Below are 20,249 nucleotides of genomic sequence, written 5' to 3' on the forward strand. Positions count from 1 at the left end.
ACTGTTTGAAATAAAAATACAGCCCTAAGAATTTGTACATTTATGTAAACATTATTAATCTAATTATTTACCTCATTCTAAAACAAAAAAAAAAAAAAAAAAAAAAAAAAAACAGTAACAGTTTAACTCGAGTTGCTTCCAATTCTAACATTTCCCTCAGTCCTCCAATACAATGTACAATGTTACATTCATTAGCAAATTTAGTTTAATTTGAAGGACAATAACTGTATATTTCCCATTCATTTGCATATTGATAAAACCTTGATAACAGAAGAGGCAGCATGGTGGCTCGTGGTTTGCAGTAGTTAGTGAAAACAGAAGTTGAATTCTTGAAAACTACAACATTTTTATAATTTATAACCCTTTAATATTTCTTGTTGTACCTGTTGGTTTTCAAATGTTCCTCCATATTTAGTTCACTAAATAAAGACTTTGTCCACCCTGACATGTAAATGTCCACCCTGTCATCTTGTTTTCCACCGTCATGTTCAACTTTTATGAAAATAAACTAATTATTTATAACCTCAGCAAAACATATTGTGTGATTTCTTTATAAACCAATAAGGGCCAGTTAATATTGATTTAAAGTTTGACAAAATATTTTAAAAATTGGGTTTTATTTTGAAAAGAGCGTGCAGCGATTGCATATTTAATTGGGAAATAAATGTTTTGTCCATTATTTCATTATTATAAATTTAATAATGTTAAATTTACATTATCTAAAAAGTTGGGTTGGTAAATTTAAAGGACACATTGCCTTTCTGAAAATACACATTTTATAATCACACTGCAATAAAAAAGTATACTTACACTACTTTGAATTTGTCCATGACAGGGATGACAAAATTTGAGGTTTGTTTACTGTTTGTTTGCTTACAGTTCGTTTATAAAAAGTGCAGGAGCTTGACCAACATTAATTTCGTACAGCTTATAAGGTCTAATTAATACAACAACTATGTGGTTAAATTAAAAATCTCAAAATTTTTATGTCTCAAAAACACTTTATAATGATAATGACCCAGGCCTGAGTTTGCTCAGGAAACGCTGAGGGGCGTTTGGCGCGGTTTTCCTTTCTCTCACAAAGATAAGGCAGATTTATTTAATTTTATTTACAAAAACTGGTTTTAAAACATACGCTACTGTACAGTTGTTTTATGTTAACACTTTGCAGTTTCTGTATGGTGTATGTAAACTTTTGACCACATCTGAGCGTTCATTAGCATGTTACAGATGTTGCTTGCTAGTTTGTGTTAGGCATTGATAGATTGAGCACCTTTTTTGCACATTTCTGTGTTGAATGCACAGGTCTTAAGCAGTACGAAGAAATTGAAATGTCATAAATGTGTTGTGTCATCACTGTTCATTATTACAATGCAAGCTTAATTTAACAAGATGAGCTTGATATTTAGCTGAAGTGATACATCAAATCTGTTATACAGTTGTTTGCCAAAAGATGGCGCTACACACAAAGGATTGGACGAATGTCTGCACTGCAACATTTAGGTTTTCTCCGTCGTGAACTGAAACTGCAGATTTTCAAGCAGATCTGTGGAGATGTGAGTTTTCGCTAATATATTTTACCCTGTGTTTCATATCAAAATAATATCACAATAAAACTGTTCGATAACCTTAGAAGTATTTGTTAAAGGGATAGTTCACATACAAATGAAAATTAATGAACCATTTTCCCTCGTGGTTTTAAACCTTTATAATTTTCTTTGTTCTGCTAAACACAAAATAAGCTACCAACATCCTTCAAAACATTTTCTCATGTGTAGAACAGAAGAAAACTCAATAGGTTTTGAACAATAAAGGATGAGTAAATGATCGAAATTTCGTTTTTGGGTGAACTATTTCATACCAGTTTTTATGGTATGTTGTCTTTTTAAATGTTGGTACAGGCTATATGTTTCCATTTATTAATATTTATCATTTCGATAACAGCATGGTGGCGCAGTGGGTAGTACAATCGCCTCACAGCAAGAAGGTTGCTTGTTCGAGCCCCGGCTGGGTCAGTTGGCGTTTCTGTGTGGAGTTTGCATGTTCTCCCCATGTTCGCGTGGGTTTCCTTCAGGTGCTCCGGTTCCCCACAAAGTCCAAAAACATGCACTATATGGGAATTGGGTAGGCTAAGCTGGCTGTAGTGTATGAGTGTGTATAAAGGTTTCTCAGGGATGGATTGCAACTGGAAGGGCATCCGCTGCGTAAAACATATGCTGGATAAGTTGGAGGTTCATTCCGCTGTGGCAACCCATGATTAATAAAGGGACTAAGCTGAAAAGAAAATGAATGAAGCAGTGTTTGTGTTGTCAAGATGACTACAGAGACTTTTGGAATATGGAGGAGTTTTGAGTTTATGATTCACAACTGAGGAGCGCCTCATGTTTTTGTAACGTAAAATGCCTTCAGTGTAAACGGCCCCTTAAACTGTGAGCGCACAGCATGCAACGGCAAAAACGCAAGGCACAGCAGGCGGTTAAAACGCGAAGCGCACAGGGCGCATAAGCAGCATGCAAAACGCTCGCAAACATTAGTAAATCAGTCAAAAGATGTGTCTCTCAACGCAAAAGCGTGTTCGGCCCCTAATTCGTTTAGTTTATTGGTTGTTGCTAGATCGAAAGTGGTTGCAGCCGGAAGTTGATGAGAATTATTTACATTATTTATTAAATTTCCCATTTACTGTATTTTATTAACATCTACCCAAACCCCAACCCTAAACCCAATCATCACAGTACTGTAAAAACAATAGTTGTACAGAGTATTATTTATGCTATCTAATAAATTACCCAATAATTTTTATTTTTTTAACGACTTTACCAACCCCAACCGTCACAGTAACGTAAAAACAGTAGTTGTATCGAATATTATTTAAGCTATCTATTAAATTACCAAATAAATTGTATTTTTTAACATCTACCCCAACCCTTAACCCAACCGTCAGTATACTGTAAAAAATATGAACTATTGTTATATAAACTATTGTCATAAAAAAATGCTGCTATATAGATGTGCATATTGCATTTCCGGTCGGCCGCATATCTGATCTAGACTTGACTGCCTTTCTTGCATATATGGATTTCTTTAGTTCTTAAGAGAAAACTGAAGTCATTGCTTTTGGAAACAGATATGAGGTTCTCAAGGTGAATGCGTACCTTGGGTCAAACAACAAAAAATAAGGTCAAGAATCTTGGTGTGATTCTGGAGTCAGATCTGAGTTTCAATAGTCAAGTCAAAGTAGTTAGTAAATCAGCATACTATCATCTTAAAAATATTGCAAGAATTACATGCTTTGTTCCAGTGAAGACTTGGAGAAACATGTTCATGCTTTTATCAGCAGCAGGGTGGATTACTGTAATGGCCTCCTCATGGTCCTTCCCAAAAAGACAGTCAGACAGTTACAGCTCATCCAGAACGCTGCGGCCAGGATTCTGACCAGAACCAGGAAATCAGAGCACATCACGCCTGTCCTCAGGTCTTTACACTGGCTCGCAGTTACATTCAGAATAGATTTTAAAGTATTATTACTTATAAATCACTAAATGGCCTAGGACCTCAATACAATACAGATATGCTCACTGAACACAAACAGATCACTCAGATCATTAGGATCACATAAACTAGAAATTCCAAGAGTTCAGTCAAAGCAGGGTGAATCTGCCCTCAGCTACTAACAGGGCAACATTAGGCACATTCAAATCAAGACTGAAAACACATCTGTTTAGCTGTGCTTTTACTGAATGAGCACTGTGCTTTGTCTGACTGTTCTTTTTCATTCTTTTATAACCTGTTTTAACACATTTTAATCTGTTATTATTTTATTTATACTTGCCTTTTATTCCTATTTATGTAAAGCACTTTGAATTACCACTGTGTATGAAATGTGCTGTATACAGTTGAAGTCAGAATTATTAGCCCCCCTGAATTATTAGCCCCACTGTTTACTTTTTTCCCCCAATTTCTGTTTAACAGAGATTTTTTTCAACACATTTTTAAACATTATAGTTTTAATAACGGATCTCTAATAACTAGGCTTGGGCGGTAATAAGGTAATATGGTATACCGCGGGATCTAAAAATAGAAACAGTGTCATTTTCAATAGCGTTAAACCGTGATAAAAAACAATGCACTTATGTAGGAGTATTAAATATTAAATATTATTTATTTAATGCCTTAAAATGCGTATGCTTGATTGTCATCACGGGACAGTGTGAAGGTGAGAGAGAGAGGTGAGGTAAGACAGCGCACCAAGTGACCTGGTCTCGAAAAAAAGAACACAACCTCTGCAGTTTGGCAGTATTTCCGGTTTCGACCGAACGAGAAGGGAGTCTGCATTTCCGCTGCTGTACCGCGGGACCCGACCAGATTTCTTGCAGTGCAGGAATAAATTTCCGAATAAAGGTGTGATTTGAACGTGAGCGGGCAGTCTAACAATATCGCTTCGCGTGGATGCTTTTAATGTGTGTGTGAATAAGAGACAGTGTGATGCTGTGTGTCACTTGTTTGGTGCTGTCTCTGTGTGTGTGTGTGTGTGTGTGTGTGTGTGTGTGTGTGTGTGTGAATGAGAGAGAGAGCATGATACTGTGCGTCGCTGGTTTGGTGCTGTCTATGTTTGTGTGTGTGTGTGTGTGAATGAGAGAGAGAGCGTGATGCTGTGCGTCGCTGGTTTGGTGCTGTCTATGTTTGTGTGTGTGTGTGTGTTAATGTGTGTGAATGAAAGAGAGAGCGTGATGCTGTGCGTCGCTGGTTTGGTGCTGTCTATGTTTGTGTGTGTGTGTGTGTTAATGTGTGTGAATGAAAGAGAGAGCGTGATGCTGTGTCGCTTGTTTGGTGCTGTCTATGTGTATGTGTGTGTGTGTGTGTGTGTGTGTGTGTGTGTGTGTGTGTGTGTGTGTGTGTGTGTGAATGAGAGAGAGAGAGTGATACTGTGCGTTGTTGGTTTGGTGCTGTCTATGTGTGTGTGTGTGTGTGTGAATGAGAGAGACCGTCCCGCGCAGATCTCTAATGCGAACAAGACAAACAGGTGACCGCGAAACTAAGTTCGCATATTCGGTATTCAGTTTCTGAATGGTTTAGGCATAAGCCAACAGTTTGGTGACACTGTCTGAGCCTTACATCATAACTTTTTTATTATGCACGGTAATACCGGATACAGAGGTAAAATAGGGAGGAGGTTTGACGATATCAAAATTTGGATACCGCCCAAGCCTACTAATGACTGATTGATTTTATCTTTGCCATGATGACAGTAATATTTGACTAGATACTTTTCAAGACACTTCTATACAGCTTAAAGAGACTTAGCTAGGCGTAACTAGAGGCTTAACTAGGTTAATTAGGTTAACTAGGCAGGTTAGGGTAATTAGGCGAGTTATTGTATAATGATGGTTTGTTCTGTAGACTATCGATAAAAAATACAGCTTAAAGGGGCTAATAATATTGACCTTAAAATAGTTTTGTAAAAATTAAAAACTGCTTTTATTCTAGCCAAAATAAAACAAATAAGACTTTCTCCAGAAGAAAAAATATTATCAGACATACAGTGAAAATTTCTGGGGAAAATTTCAAGTCAACACACCTTTAGAAATCTATTTTCTGAGAAAATGGTGACATGTACAGTGCTAATTTGTCCAACAAAGACGATTAATCACTCTCCTGCTATTGGTATGTTATTATTAAGAGTTGTTTTTCTACATTTTTGCTGTCGTACGCCATAAGACACTTTTACAAATGTAAAATATAGTGTTTATATAAAAAAAAAAGCATGTTTACTCTATTTGCAAACAACCCACATCAAAATTCACAGAATAAAAACACACACAGTTTGAGTTTGTCAGAAATATTTAATAAAAGTAATTACTGCTCTTACATTTAGAGTCGAGACATTTATCTCGTTCGACATTATGCAGTTTCTCTAAATGACCATTCGCTTTATTCCATAATGTACAATTTGTTTCTGTACAAAACAAAACAAAAAAATGCTAAACTTTGTATAAAAAATATAAGTTAATTTAAAATCGAACTCTAATTAACAAAATAACAATGGTAATAATCAATAACTGTGGCAATAATAATAATAATAATATAATAGGCGCAATAATATTATTAACAATAATAATAATAGTCTCTAAACATAGTGCATATGAGGGGAAAAGACAACTGGTTGTGGATAATCTTGGTGACTGAGGTGCTGACTCTGTAGGTGGGATTGGTAGCATTACTCCAGAGCAAACACACACACACACACACACACACACGCAAGCACACACACTCGCATGCACACAGGATCAGAAAGTGCATGACTGCCTAAGATAGCACCATTAGAATGTAGCTTACATCTCCAAACTCAATCTCTACACAGTGAGCATGTCGCACAACCATTGGAAGCCATGATTAACATTCCCACATCTGACGGCGTACGCCTTTGGTACACTTCAAAACTAACAGGCATCTTGAAGCAGTTTTGTGACAGTATTGATTACATTCACTCATCAGTCCTGCAGTATTTACAGAAGGCCATCATCAGTCAGTCAGAGCTCCATCATCCTCCACAGGTGCTTCTTACAGGTATAAAAGAAATAAATAAAAGCCCCCAAACTGATTGTGGCCATTTGAAACCAAGGCGAAATGCAGGCAAAATGAAGCGCCCTCCTGTGAAATGTTTTGTCTTTCAAATATTTCCCAAGTCATTTTTAATAAAGCGAGGACATTTTTACAGTATTTCCTATATTATTGTTTTCTTCAGAAAAAGGCAGTTTTAAATTTCAGTTTATTTTTATATAAATATATATTAAACCACTGCTGTCCAATGACAATAACTTGCCTAGTTAATCTAGTTAAGACTTGCACTTCAAAGTCACCATGAAGTTAAGATTGTCCTTTTTCCGCTATTCTGATGTACATCCACTTGAAATAAATAAGAAATGTAGGGCGGTGCATGATTTTTTTCTTTAGGAACTGATTGGATGGTTGAAAGATGGGTGTTGCTATGATAGCTCCACCCTAAATAAATGACAGCACCGCCCTAAAGTACTGATAGCTTTGCCCTAAAGGACCTATTGCTCAGCCATGAATAACTGAGAGCTCCGCCCAAATGACTGATTGCTCCACCCTAAATGACTGATAGCTCCACCCTAAATGACTGATAGCTCCACCCTAAAGGACTGATAGATCCGCAGTAAATTACTGATAGCTCCGCCTTACATGACTTATAGCTCCGCCCTAAATGACTGATAGCTCCGCAGTAAATGACTGACAGCTCACCCTAAAGAACTGATAGCACCACCCTAAAGTACTGAGAGCTACAGCCTAAAGGATAGAGAGCTCCGCCCTAACGGTCTAATAGCTCCACCCTGAAGCTGCAGTCACACTGGGCTTTGTGTGACCCCAGAGAGGTCATGTTTGATCCTCGATTGGTCTCACGCGGTCAAGTGATGCGATTTCACAGGTCAGAGTTCACCAAGCTTGAACTTTGCACCGCAGCAACATGCGAAACTTGACGCATGATCTTGCGTTTCCGGTCTGATGCATTCGCGTGTGTATGAATGGAAGTCTATGGGAGGAAAAGCCCAGTGTGACCGCAGCTTAAAGGAATGATAGCTCCGCAGTAAACAACCGATAGCTCCGCCCTAAACGACTGGTAGCCCCACCCTAAAAGACTGATAGCTCTGCAGTAAATGACTGATACCTCCGCCCTAAAGGACTGATAACGCCACCCCAAAGGACTAACAGCTCCGCCCTAAAGGACTGATAGCTCCACCTTAAATTACTGATATCTCTATCCTAAATGAATGATAGCTCCACCCTAAAGGACTGATAGCTCTGCCCTAAATGACTGATATCTCTATCCTAAATGACTGATAGCTCTGCCCTAAATTACTGTTATCTCCATCCTAAATGACTGATATCTCCATCCTAAATGACTGATAGCTCCGCCCTAAATTACTGATATCTCCATCCTAAATGACTGATAGCTCCACCCTAAAGGACTGATAGCTCTGCCCTAAATTACTGATATCTCCATCCTAAATTACTGATATCTCCTTCCTAAAGGACTGATAGCTCCGCCCTAAAGTAACTCCAGGAATTACCAGTATGTGAAGAAAAGTCATTTCGTGGGAGAGGGAAGGTCATGGTTTTTGATTAAAGGTTATGAATTTTTACAAAAGAATGAAGCGCACAGATAATATTTATAACAAGAACTGCTATATACATGTATAAATAAGAAGAGTAACCTTTGATTTCATGGCGACTTTAAGTTGAATAAGCTAATGTGTTGGAAAATAACTAGTAAAATACTGTCACCAGGGCAGATATAAAAGAAATGAGTTATTAGACATTAGTTATTAAAACTATTGTTTAAAAATGTGTTCAAAATAATATATCTCTGTTAAACAGCACTTGGGAAATGTTTAAAAAAGAACAATTTCACAGGAGGAGGGCTAATTGTTTTGCCTGTATTAAACTGCATTTGATATTGGACAAATTATGGCGAATATTAATTAAATAAAAATATGCAAGTCAGATGCATATTTAGTTGGCCATTTACTAAGCTCCAGTCCCTTGTTTACTGCTACTCTCTCTCAGAAAAAAGCTTTATTCTCTCTCTCAGAATAAAGCTTTAGCAACAGAATGTGCTCATAGAGTGGTAAAACTGGAAAACTGCTGTTGATTTTGTGTAAAGAAGACATCAAATCTTAAAGCCTGTGAATCATTTGGGAATGACGGTTACAAAGCTTAATCCACAGTATGAACGCCGGAAAGTTTTCAGGTTTTTATTTTGGATTTCTATCTAATTCTTTAATAGGACAATTCAAACATGCAGGACTCTCATACTGTACCTCATTGGTCTCAATCTCGATTCCTGGAGAGCCGCAGCTCTGCACAGTTTTGCTTCAACCCTAATCAAACACAGCTGATGTAACTAATCAAGGTGTTCAAGATGACTATTAAGCAGGTGTGATTTGTAGGTGGTGAACTAAACTTTGCCGAGTGGTGGCCCTCCAGGAGTTGAGTTCGAGACCATTGCTGTGTTTGTTTATTTATGTTGGTGGATTGATCATACTCCTGCTGTTGTTTTTAAGGCGTCAGTCCAAATCATTTATTAAAGTGTGCAGTATTATTCATCCATTCATTTTCTTTTTGGCTTAGTCTCTTTATGGAATGAACCGCCAACTTATCCAGCATATGTTTTACGCAGCGGATGCCCTTCCAGCTGCAATCCATCACTGGAAAACACCCATACACTTCCGTTCACACACATACACTATTGACAATTTAGCTTATTCAATTCACCTATACCACGTCTTTGGACTTGTGGGGGAAACCGGAGCACCCGGAGGAAACCCATGCGAACATGGGGAGAACATGCTAACTCCACACAGAAATGCCAACTGACCCAGCCGAGGCTCGAACCAGCGACCTTCTTGCTGAGAGGCTACCTGCTGCGCCTCCGTGCCGCCTGCAGTATTATTGTTTTGTTATTTTTAACCAGATGCATATCTCTTCACTTATATTCAGTCATTTTATCTTTAGTTTGTGTGTGTATGAGGGTCAATTTACAAATTGGGTTGACTAATAAAAAGAGTTATCTTTTAAGGAAAATAATTGCAACTGTTTCCTAATTAGTAAGAGTTCTATTTGCATATCCAAGCCATTGATCCAGTTGTTTTTAAAGCTCAGATTAAATTCAAATGTAATGTAACCCAAAATAGTTTAATTGACTATTTACTCTCCCTAAAGTGAGTTTAAACCATCATGATTTTATTATTGATAAACACAAAGGAAGATATTTTGAAGGAAGCTGAAAACCTGTAACCATTGACATTCATAGTAGGAGAACCATTGGAAACTATGGAAGTCAATGGTTACAGGTTTTCAGCTTTCTTCAAAATATCTTCCTTTGTGTTCAACAGAAGAAAGAAACAAGTAAATAATATTTGCGTGTGTCAATTAACAGATTGGGTTGAATAATATTTGAGGAAAATAATAGAAACTGCTTCTTAATTAAAAAACAGTTCGATTTGCATATTGATCCAGTCGTTTTTTAACTAATTTAATAATAAACATTAATTTTTAAACTGATTTTGATAACCTAAAGTGTATTAGAAATATGGTCACGTCGTCTAAAAGTCATGAAAAGAATCATGCTGCTGTTTGTCTGTTATTTAGGCATTGTTACCGTATTTCAGTAACACTTTCTACAGCCTTCACACTGTAAAAAGGCCATGTGACTTTTTGAAACAGTTACCTAGTTGTACCAGGGTAATTTTCTGAACAGCCTATCTGTGTTCTGTAGCTGATGTGTAAATGTGGGCAGTCGGACATCAGAATGTTGTATGTAATGTGTTTTTGTAGCTTAGATTTAATAAATTAAGGAAAAGGTTTGAATTTAAAGGAATAGTTCACCCAAAAATAAAATGCACAATTTACTCTCCCTAAAGTAATGTAATGAGTATTTATATAGCGCATTTATCGTGTATACACCATACACCCAAAGCACAATCATTAGGGAGGGGGTCTCTCCACACGACCACCAGTGTGTATGGATGCACTTAGATGATCCGATGGACTACAGTGCCAGTGCGCTCACCACACACCAGCTATTGGTGGAGTGGAGTGACGGTGATACAGCCAATTCGGTGGATGGGGATGACTGGGAGGCCATGATTGTTAAAGGCAGATGGAGGGAATTTGGCCAGTGTTGTGTTGAGAAGTATACAGTAACTCATGGTTACTTTAAAACATGTAATGTAAAACTGCACTGCTGGGGACTCCAATAAGAAAGTGTATAAAAAGTGTTGAGGAGAAGGAAGGAGAAGAATAAAGAGAGTTGAGTGTTCACCACAGAATGCAGTGTGTTTTAAACACCACAGCCAGGACACCACGGTTATACCCCTACTCTTTTACGAGAGGTGCCATGGGATTTTTAATGACCACAGAGAGTCATGACCTCGGTTTAACGTCTCATCCGAAAGACGGCGCACACTGACAGTATAGTGTCCCCTTCACTATACTGGGGCGTTAGGACTCACACATGCTGAAGTTAAGCTCCCACTGCAGGCCTCACTAACACCACTTCCAACAGCAACCTAGTTTTCCCATGTGGTCTCCCATCCAGGTACTGACCAGGCTCAGCCCTGCTTAGCTTCAGTGAATAACTAGTCTTGGGCTGCAGGATTATATGGCTGTGGCCAAAAAAACTGACTTTAAATCTTTTGGTTTCTTTGCTGCTGTACACAAAGGAAGATATTTTGAAGAACCTATGACTATTGACTTCCATAATAGAAAAACCAACTATAGAAGTCAATGGTTAGAGGTTTTTAGCTTGCTCCAAAATATCTTTTGTGTTGAACAGAAGAAGGAAACAAGTAAATAATGACAGAATATTCAGATTTGGGTGAACTATCCCTTTAAAAGTTACAGTATGTGATCCAACGCAAGAAACAAATACATTACATTATGAATGTAATACGCTTCCATTTTGAATTCTGACTCCAGTGGCTTTCAACGGGTTAAAGCTGAACTCCATATCAGGTTGGAAGATGCTGCAGATTTCAGCGAGGAACATTGTGACTTGTGTGTGACTTCAGTAAGGTTGAGAGTGAGACTTAGACCATCACAAAAGCTCTTTTGCTTCAGAAGGACGCGCTGCAGGGGATTTTTTGTTTTCATCTCCACTCAGAATAGGCTGTATTTCTTCATTCAAGTACTGCAAAACAGCTTTGCTCGAAATATGATATAAAACATCCACCAGTACGTTTTTTTTGTGCCTCATGCACCTTAACTTTGACTAAACATTCCTTGTGTCTATCTTTAAAAAAAGAAATCCACTCAAGTAGCTTCGCGTACGTTTCCGACCACAGCAGGATAAAATGTACCATATTAAACTAGACGAACCGTCTTCTGGCTACGAGTCAGATCGTAACTCCGGTTCGTGTTTAAGGCCTCTTCAAAATGTAAGACCACGAAATAAACTGAAAAAGAAAACCTAAAAGAAAGCAACCTCTTTAGGGAAAGTACTGCCAATAATGACGCCCATTCTGCTGAACCGGACTTGAGTCCCAGCCATCAACAAGGGAGCCCTGATGTCATTAGAGTGTGCGCCTCCATCACCCGCTGAGGTAACATTATGTTTTGTTTATTTTTTTTTTTCTGAAAGTATCCTCGTCCGCCTGCCCTCTGCACTTCCTCCCGTCTCTGCAGGAAGTGGGACTGTCCATAGGAAGTCCAGTGTCTCTGGCAGGGTGTGGGTGGTGCTGTGGGAAAGGTGCCACAGATTCAGTTGTCCACTTTAACCGGTCCACTGTCTGATGTTTCGCTGGCTTCGGCCTCCTCGGTCGAGGACCACGCAGAAACATCCTCCCCTTGCACAATGCGCTCCCACTGGGACAGGTTTTCCCTGAAAAACACAAAGCATTCTTTACAAAATTGCAATCAGACTAAAGTAACAGCAATTCCTCCAGATTAAACTACCAGCTGACTGATTGATTGAATAAAGTAAATGCAAATTTAATTGGTAAGTAAAATGTTCAGATATCAAACCCATTTCAGATCTTTGTACATGCAATGTTGTAAAATGAATGAAACAATGTAATTTTTGTGTGTGAAAATTATTTTTCTACAGAAAAAAACTATTTTTAATACTAAAATTGCACAATATTACTGTTTTACAGTTTATAGAGTTGATTACATAGAAAGGCATATAGACAAAGGCATTTAGGCATGTAGACATGGTCAAGACGATCTGCAATTTAAACCGAGCATCAGAATGGGGAAGACGGGTGATTTAAGTGACTTTGAACGTGGCATGGTTGTTGTTGCCAGACGGGCTGGTCTGAGTATTTCAGAAACTGCTGATCTACTAGAATTTTCATGCACAACCATCTCTAGAGTTTACAGAGAATGGTTCGAAAAAGAGAAAATATCCAGTGAGCGGCAGTTCTGTGGGCGCAAATGCCTTGTTAATGCCAGAGGTCAGAGGAGAATGGCCAGACTGGTTCCAGCTGATAGAAAGGCAACAGTAACTCAAATAACCACTCGTTACAACTGAGGTAATGCACAACACGTACAACCTTGAGGCAGATGGGCTACAGGACCATAACGGGTGCCACTCCTCTCAGCTAAGAACAGGAAACTGAGGCTACAATTCACACAGGCTCACCAAAACTGGACAATAGAAGATTGGAAAAACGTTTCCTGGTCTGATGAGTCTCAATTTCAGCTGCAACATTCAGATGGTAGGGTCAGAATTTGGCCTCAACACCGTGAAAGCATGGATCCATCCTGCCTTGCATCAACAGTTCAGGCTGGTGGTGGTGGTGTAATGGTGCGGGGGATATTTCTAGGCACATTTTGAACCCATTAGTACCAATTGAGCATGGTGTCAACACCTAAACCTAAGTATTGTCGCTGACCATGTCCATCCCTTTATGACCACAGTGTACCCATCTTCTGATGGCTGCTTACAGCAGGATAACGCTCCATGTCATAAAGCATGAATCATCTCAGACTGGTTTCTTGAACATGACAATGAGTTCACTGTACTCAAAAGGCCTCCACAATCACCAGATCTCAATCTAATAGAGCACCTTTGGGATGTGGTGGAACGGGAGATTCACATCATGGATGAGCAGCTGACAAATCTGCAGCAACTGCGTGATGCTATCATGTCAATATGGACCACAACCTCTGAGGGATATTTCCAGTACCTTGTTGAATCTATGCCATGAATGATTAAAGGCAGTTCTGAAGACAAAAAAGGGTCCAACCTTGTACTAGTAAAGTGTACCTAATAAAGTGGCCGGTGAGTGTATATCTAAAGATGCTGTTGACATGAAATGGCCCTAAAAAACACAAAATCTGAAAAAAACTGTTATGTCTAATAGCAACGTAATGTCACATAAGGGGGAAAGTGCTGAACAAAGAAGTACTGAATGTATTCAACTGATTTTTTTCTTCTCGATGATTAGAGAAATCTTGATGGTTCTGTGGTCTCATTTATCAACTTATTTTCTATTAGATTCAGCTTAAGTAGTTGGCTGGGCCATTCTAGCAGCTTCATTTTCTTTTCTGAAACCAGTTGAGAGTTCCCTTGGCTGTGTGTGGGATGATTGTCGTGCTGAAATGTCCATTCAGGTTTCATCTTCATTATCTTCTAATGTTGAGAGTGAAGCAGCTGATATTCATTTACACTGATGAGGGGCAGGTGCTGAATAACTACTGCAAGATTTCCGCTGCTGTCTGGGCTTTCCATGCCTTTCTACACCTCCCTTTCTTCATGTGTTCAATACGGTTTCCTTGTGTCAGTTCATTTTATTTCACATTATTTATTTTCTAAACTAATGTGGTTTGTTTTATAGTATGTGTGGATTACTTTGGTTGTTACCTACAGCTGGTGAAAAGTTTAAGTCAACAGCACCTTCAGAAATACGCTTAATGAAAAACACAGTGACGTGTTCATTATTTATTTTACCCGCTGCAAATACAGCACACAAGCCAACAAGTGAGGTTGAAAACTGTCGACTATTAGACTCTCCCTTTCAATTAGTGAGGTTGATGTCATTTATTGGTCTTCTCTGATCTCAGAATGACCAGGGCTCCGGAGCGTCTGGGCCTGCTGCCCACAGATTCCAGTTGGAAACCTGGTGCTGACGCAGTGGCATGGCTTTTCAAATTGCACTGTCAACTGTGTTTGCATTCCCCACAGATCAAGGTCACAGAGGCTCGCAAGCTTTTTCGACCAGTTTAGGGGTGGAACGGAAGCTAGTTTAGACTCACAGACCTATCCTCAAGTCTGAAAATGGCTAGTGGGGCTGTGCAATTAATCAAAATTCAGTTTCAGTTTTGATTTTTGCCTTCTAATGATTCTGAAAAACATTAATCGAGATATAAAATCATTATCGCATCATATCCCGCTCTCTTCAGCAGTATGCATTCATTCCTCTCATTGCTCAGTACTGTAATTTGACTTCTGCGGCATGGGACGCGCTTCATTTTTGGATGTGTATTCCATTCATTCATGTTTTTAAAAGTGAGAAAGAGAGCACATGCCATCGTGTGTGCTCGCTCATCCTCAGACGAGCAGAACACAAACAAATCATGTAGTGAAACAGATGAGAAACAGCTATTGATGGCATAGTATAACTGTTAAATGTTAACAATGTGCTAAGACATTTTAGCAACAGTGTTGTGGAAAGTTACTTTTTAAAGTCATGCAATATTGAGTTACTACTACTTCAACTAGTTGTGTTACATATTACCTTTTTTATTGTAAGAACTGCGTTACTTTACTTTTGCGTTACTGTTTCTTACCAGACTGAGGCTTGATGTCTTTCAGAACTTGCAGGTTTTACATTGTAAATTTTGATTTCAGACAGAATTTAACTATAGCAACACTATATCAACTCTAAAGCCACGTAACAAAACCTTACTAATCACAAGATTACTTTAACATAGGCCTAAAAATTCATTTACCTACTAAAATCAAACCGATTAATGATGTAAAGTGATTGTAATGGAGTTACTCCATTAGCCATACCCCTCACCACAGCTTTACTTTTATGAGTACATTTATTATTATTAGTTTTCAGTTTTAAAATATTGGGTTTAACTAATGGCTAATGGAACTAGTTTTTAGTGTAATTCTGTAACTAACACATTTGAATTCTTTTCAAATGATATTAAAATCACAAATCAGCTATGCTTCCTCTTAGTAAGATAGTTCATTAAGCTATATCAGTTTTATGATTGGCAAATACAAGTTCTTTAATAAAACTGATGTGTGTATGAACTGATTTTATGTACTCATCCCAGTACTGTCTTGTTAAACAGATTCATAAATATAAATCTCAGTAATCGGTTTAATAAAAGGCAGTGTTGAATGTCTCGGACTGACTCACCTGCAAGCTTCAAGCAAAGGAACAGAGGGAGGAAACAGCTCGGACAGGGTGGTATAACAGGGAATAGCCACTGCATTGTAAAACCCCACCTGAGAACAATGGCAAAAACAGGACTATGGTAAAACTAAACGTCCATCTAACATTTACTCTACAACAAAACATAAAAGCAATCCTAATGATCGATCTACAACTATGCATAACAGTTGTCGGCGCAATAGCCTAGTGGTTAGCACGCTGACATATAGTGCAATAGCACTTCAGGGCGTTCCGAGTTTGAATCCCAGCTCGAGGACATTTCCCGTCCCTACCCCCCCTCTCTCTCCCACTTCACTTCCTGTCTGAAATACTGTCCTATCAACTTAATAAAGGCAAAAAAGGCCAAAAATAAATCTAAAAAAAAACCCATAACAGTTAAATGTGTAATCGGAAAATGCTATCGTTAAGCTGCGGTCACACTGGGCTTTTCTCCCCATAGACTTCCATTCATACGCACGGGAATGCGTCAGACCGGAAACAGAAGGTGATGCGTCAAGTTTCGCAGGTTGCTGCGATGCAAAGTTCAAGCTTGGTTGAACTCTGACCAGCGAAATCGCATCACTTGACTGCGTGAGACCAATCGAGAATTAAAACACGACCTCTCTAGACAGAAATTTTAAATATGGAGCAATCGCTGGCTTTTTTAAATGTCTAATCATCTTGTTTAATCCTGCCCCTTTTCTCAGCGCCGTACGACAGAATTTCGCACACACAGACTCTAGTGTGACCGCAGCTTTAGCCTGATTGCACTGAAAGCCTACCATGCAAGCCACACCTCCTGAACGCATCACTACATGACATCACGTAAAAAAAAAATCTGCAGAAATAAAACATATAGTAGAGCTAATAATAACAATATCAAACTTTAAAAAAAACTAGGTTGTTGATGTTTGTCTGAACCACATCCGTGTATGGTGTAATCTTTACTGCTAGAACAAGTTGCAAATACATATATTGACAAGCATACACAGAATATTAAAATACAGAAAACCACATTTGGACCACTTGACTTAATGATTGCTATCAGGATGTGAACAGACTTCCAACCAGCATAACAAACGTTATTTCTGAAGACAATCACCTATTGCACCTTTAAGGTTGACTTAAAGCCCCATTAAGCTGACCAGGCAATATTTTACAGACATGTTAAAGGCTAGTTCACACCAGGAATGATCACTATAACGATAATAATAAAGATAGAGTTCTGAAATTTGTTCTGAATGTATAAATACAGCAGAGTTCAGACCACAACTACAACAATAAACATGCTGGGATCACTTTCAGGATTATTATTTTTCAGCTAATAAATAATAAAACACAGACAGCCAGTCAGAAGACACTGCAATATAAAGGGATTGCACAATTTAAAGCTATAGATGACATTGTAAAGAAGATTTTAAGCCCCCTTTTCAAAGATGGTTTAATTAATAATGGCTATCTTGAAAATAATTGGTTATACAAGTGAAAGAAATTACAAAATATGTACATAGAATCTACGCAAGCCAGGCTACCAAGTTGAAGTCTAAGAATAAAAGCACCTCAGGTTTGTGTCACCTCCTTCGAAAATGCGAGGTAAATCTATTTGTGTTGTTTTAATTACACTACACTGACAGCGAAGGCTAAATTCCCTGTTTGATCATAGGTCTCAAACTGGATTCCTGGAGGGCCGCAGCTCTGCACAGTTTTGCGCTAACCCTAATCAAACACAGCCGATCCAACCAACCAAGGTGTTCAAGACGACTATGGACTATTAAGCAGGTGTGAGTTGGAGGTGGTTGGAGCTAAACTATGCAGAGCAGCGGCCCTCCAGGAATTAAGTTTGAGACCATTGGAGATATACTACATGAGCTGGATTCACTGGTCAGATGCGCTAGAAACGTAGAACACTGAGGACATCTGCTGGTACATAGGAGTAATGCAAAAAAATAATAAACCATTTCATCATTTGCTGGTGTGGAAACAAAAATAGATATCATGCTAAAACTTTACTATAAGGTTGTGTTAGTTCATGTTAATGTACAAGATTGTATTAGTGTATTATCCTAAGATGAACAAAAGATGAACATAACATTACAGTATTTATTGCTCTTTGTTAAAGAGATAGTTCACCCGAAAATGAAAATGTAATCACTATTTACTCTCTTTCAAGTGGTTTCTTTCTTATTAAACACAAAAGAAGATATTTTGAAGAAACCATTGACGTCCATAGTAGGAAACACACAATGGAAGTCAATAGTTTCCAGCTTTATTTAAAATATCTTATTTTTTTGTTAAAGGGCACATAGTTTACCTCTTTTTTATGATTTAATATTAATATTATGGTTCTTCTGAGTGTGCCAGTTTAGGTTCAGTTTAAAACACAGTTCAGATTTTTTTATTATAATGTGTTAAAAAGTGTCATGTTGGGGGCGTGTCCACAGTTCGCTGATTTATGGGTGTGTTGCTTCACATGTAAATTAGTTTCGGCTTCCCGCCCAACGTAACAAGGGGGCGGGGCCATGAGCTCACCCGCTCTGCGTTTTTGCAACAGAGTTCAGCATTCAGTCGTACATATACGACTCGGACACAGACCAAGCAGAGAGTACAAAATCATTTGTGTCTTTGTACAGTTTTACAGCCAACTGTGTGCTAGTTTCAAGTGCCGAGCTTGTACACAGAAACTAATAACCACACACTGAATTAACTTTGACTGAGGCACCGGATTCGGCGCTCGAAGCCGCGACACGGCACACCAGACACTCTCTGTGGCGCGGCAGAAACATGAAGTGTCCCGAATCGTCGCGCAACGCATTTTTTAATTCTAAAGGTTTCTGCAGCGGTCCGTGGCACCCAGCCGTCGACTTGAGTGTACCCTGATAGAAACCTGTTTAGAATTCTAAAACGCATGCTAGTTAAGATCACAGGGAGCTTCTGGGATCGCGAGAAATGCAAACGGCTGAAGTATAAGGTAGACTCAATGAGAAGTACACATGTTTGCAAACCTACCTAACCAATAATTCCGATTAGAGCGATAATGTGGAGAATATTGATCTTGTGTTGAGCCCAATGAGCCTTGCATCTAAAAATAGAGCTAGGGTGTTCCTTTAGTGATATCGCTTCGACTCACGCTGAAAATGGCGGACGTGAATCAACAAACTGAGGATATGATGACGCGCCTGTCAATCAATATTGGTGGGCGGGGGGACCGCACTCCTACATAAAGTTGCGGTCGGTTTGAAAACTGCTCCAATTGGTCCACCGTTTTTTATGTTGTTAAATTAAAAAAAAGCACTGGGTGTGCTTATATCACCCCAATATGACGGTCTATACACCATACATGCACACATGTCTGTCCAAACAGCTTGAAAAGTAGATTTTTTACCATAGGTGCCCTTTAAATAGAAGAAAGAAACTGTGAGCTAAGTTATAACAGAAGGTTCTTTAGGGGGGGGGGGGGGGGGGGGGGTTGGGGGGGGAACTATCCCTTTAACATTAGTAATGAAAATAAAGTTGTTCATTGTTAGTTCCTGTTAACTCACAATGCATTAACTAATGTTAACTAGCACAAATTTAGACTTTAATATTGCATTATTAAATGTTAAACTATGATTAATAAATAATGTACATATAACAAAATAGGCTAAACGACATTAACTAAATAAATCTTATTGTAAAGTGTGACTGTTATCGTTATATTTGTGGTCCTTAGTGTGAACCTTAGTGTGTTAAGGTATTCTAAAGCATGCAATGAGAAAAGAAATATTTTTCTAGGCAGCCAGTAAGGAGACTGATAATGACAGAAAGTTCTCATGTACCTGGCCCTGGGGTACCTCATCCTTTTTATCCCTGTCCATCATGGAGATGGGCTGCATTCCAATCTTCTTCATTTCATCTCCCTATCATTACACACCAGATGAACAATTTCACTGACTGTCCTCCATTTTCACATAGCGCACAAAACAATACTTTTCTTCACAAGATTCATTGCTTGGTTATCACTGAAAAAAGGGTTACCTCAGCCCAAAACTCGGCGTAGATGTCATTGGCTGTGAGTCTTGTGACGGGCCATAATTTGGTAACAGAGCAGAGATCACAGGCGGTCATCATCAGACCAATCACTCGGTCCCTGCGGCGAACCAATAACACTCAGGAATTAAACATTAAACACCTTTTTTTTTTACAGATGAAATGAGGCAGGGAAAGATAGGGGTCCTAGATTACGTGCAATTTTAAAAACAACTCTCAAATCTTTATTATGGAGTTTTTGTCTAGTCAATAAAGTGAGCTATATAACACAAGTACATTGCAAAAAAATTCCTTTATTATTATTATTATTAT

At 38.6% G+C, this 20,249-nt stretch overlaps 1 protein-coding gene across 1 annotated transcript in view; it reads right to left on the reverse strand.

Moving 5' to 3' along the window:
- Positions 1 to 5,820: 5,820 nt before the first annotated feature.
- Positions 5,821 to 20,249, reverse strand: part of pde10a (phosphodiesterase 10A) — a 135,339-nt gene continuing 120,910 nt past the window's right edge. Inside the window, 5 exon segments of the mRNA XM_056470342.1 lie at positions 5,821 to 12,299; positions 12,301 to 12,397; positions 15,897 to 15,985; positions 19,727 to 19,807; positions 19,926 to 20,037. Of these exon segments, the coding sequence (XP_056326317.1) occupies positions 12,126 to 12,299; positions 12,301 to 12,397; positions 15,897 to 15,985; positions 19,727 to 19,807; positions 19,926 to 20,037 (553 nt within the window). The 3' untranslated portion in view covers positions 5,821 to 12,125.

The sequence above is a fragment of the Danio aesculapii genome, chromosome 13 (genome assembly GCF_903798145.1).
Source record: "Danio aesculapii chromosome 13, fDanAes4.1, whole genome shotgun sequence".
In the NCBI taxonomy this organism is placed as follows: Eukaryota; Metazoa; Chordata; class Actinopteri; order Cypriniformes; family Danionidae; genus Danio; species Danio aesculapii.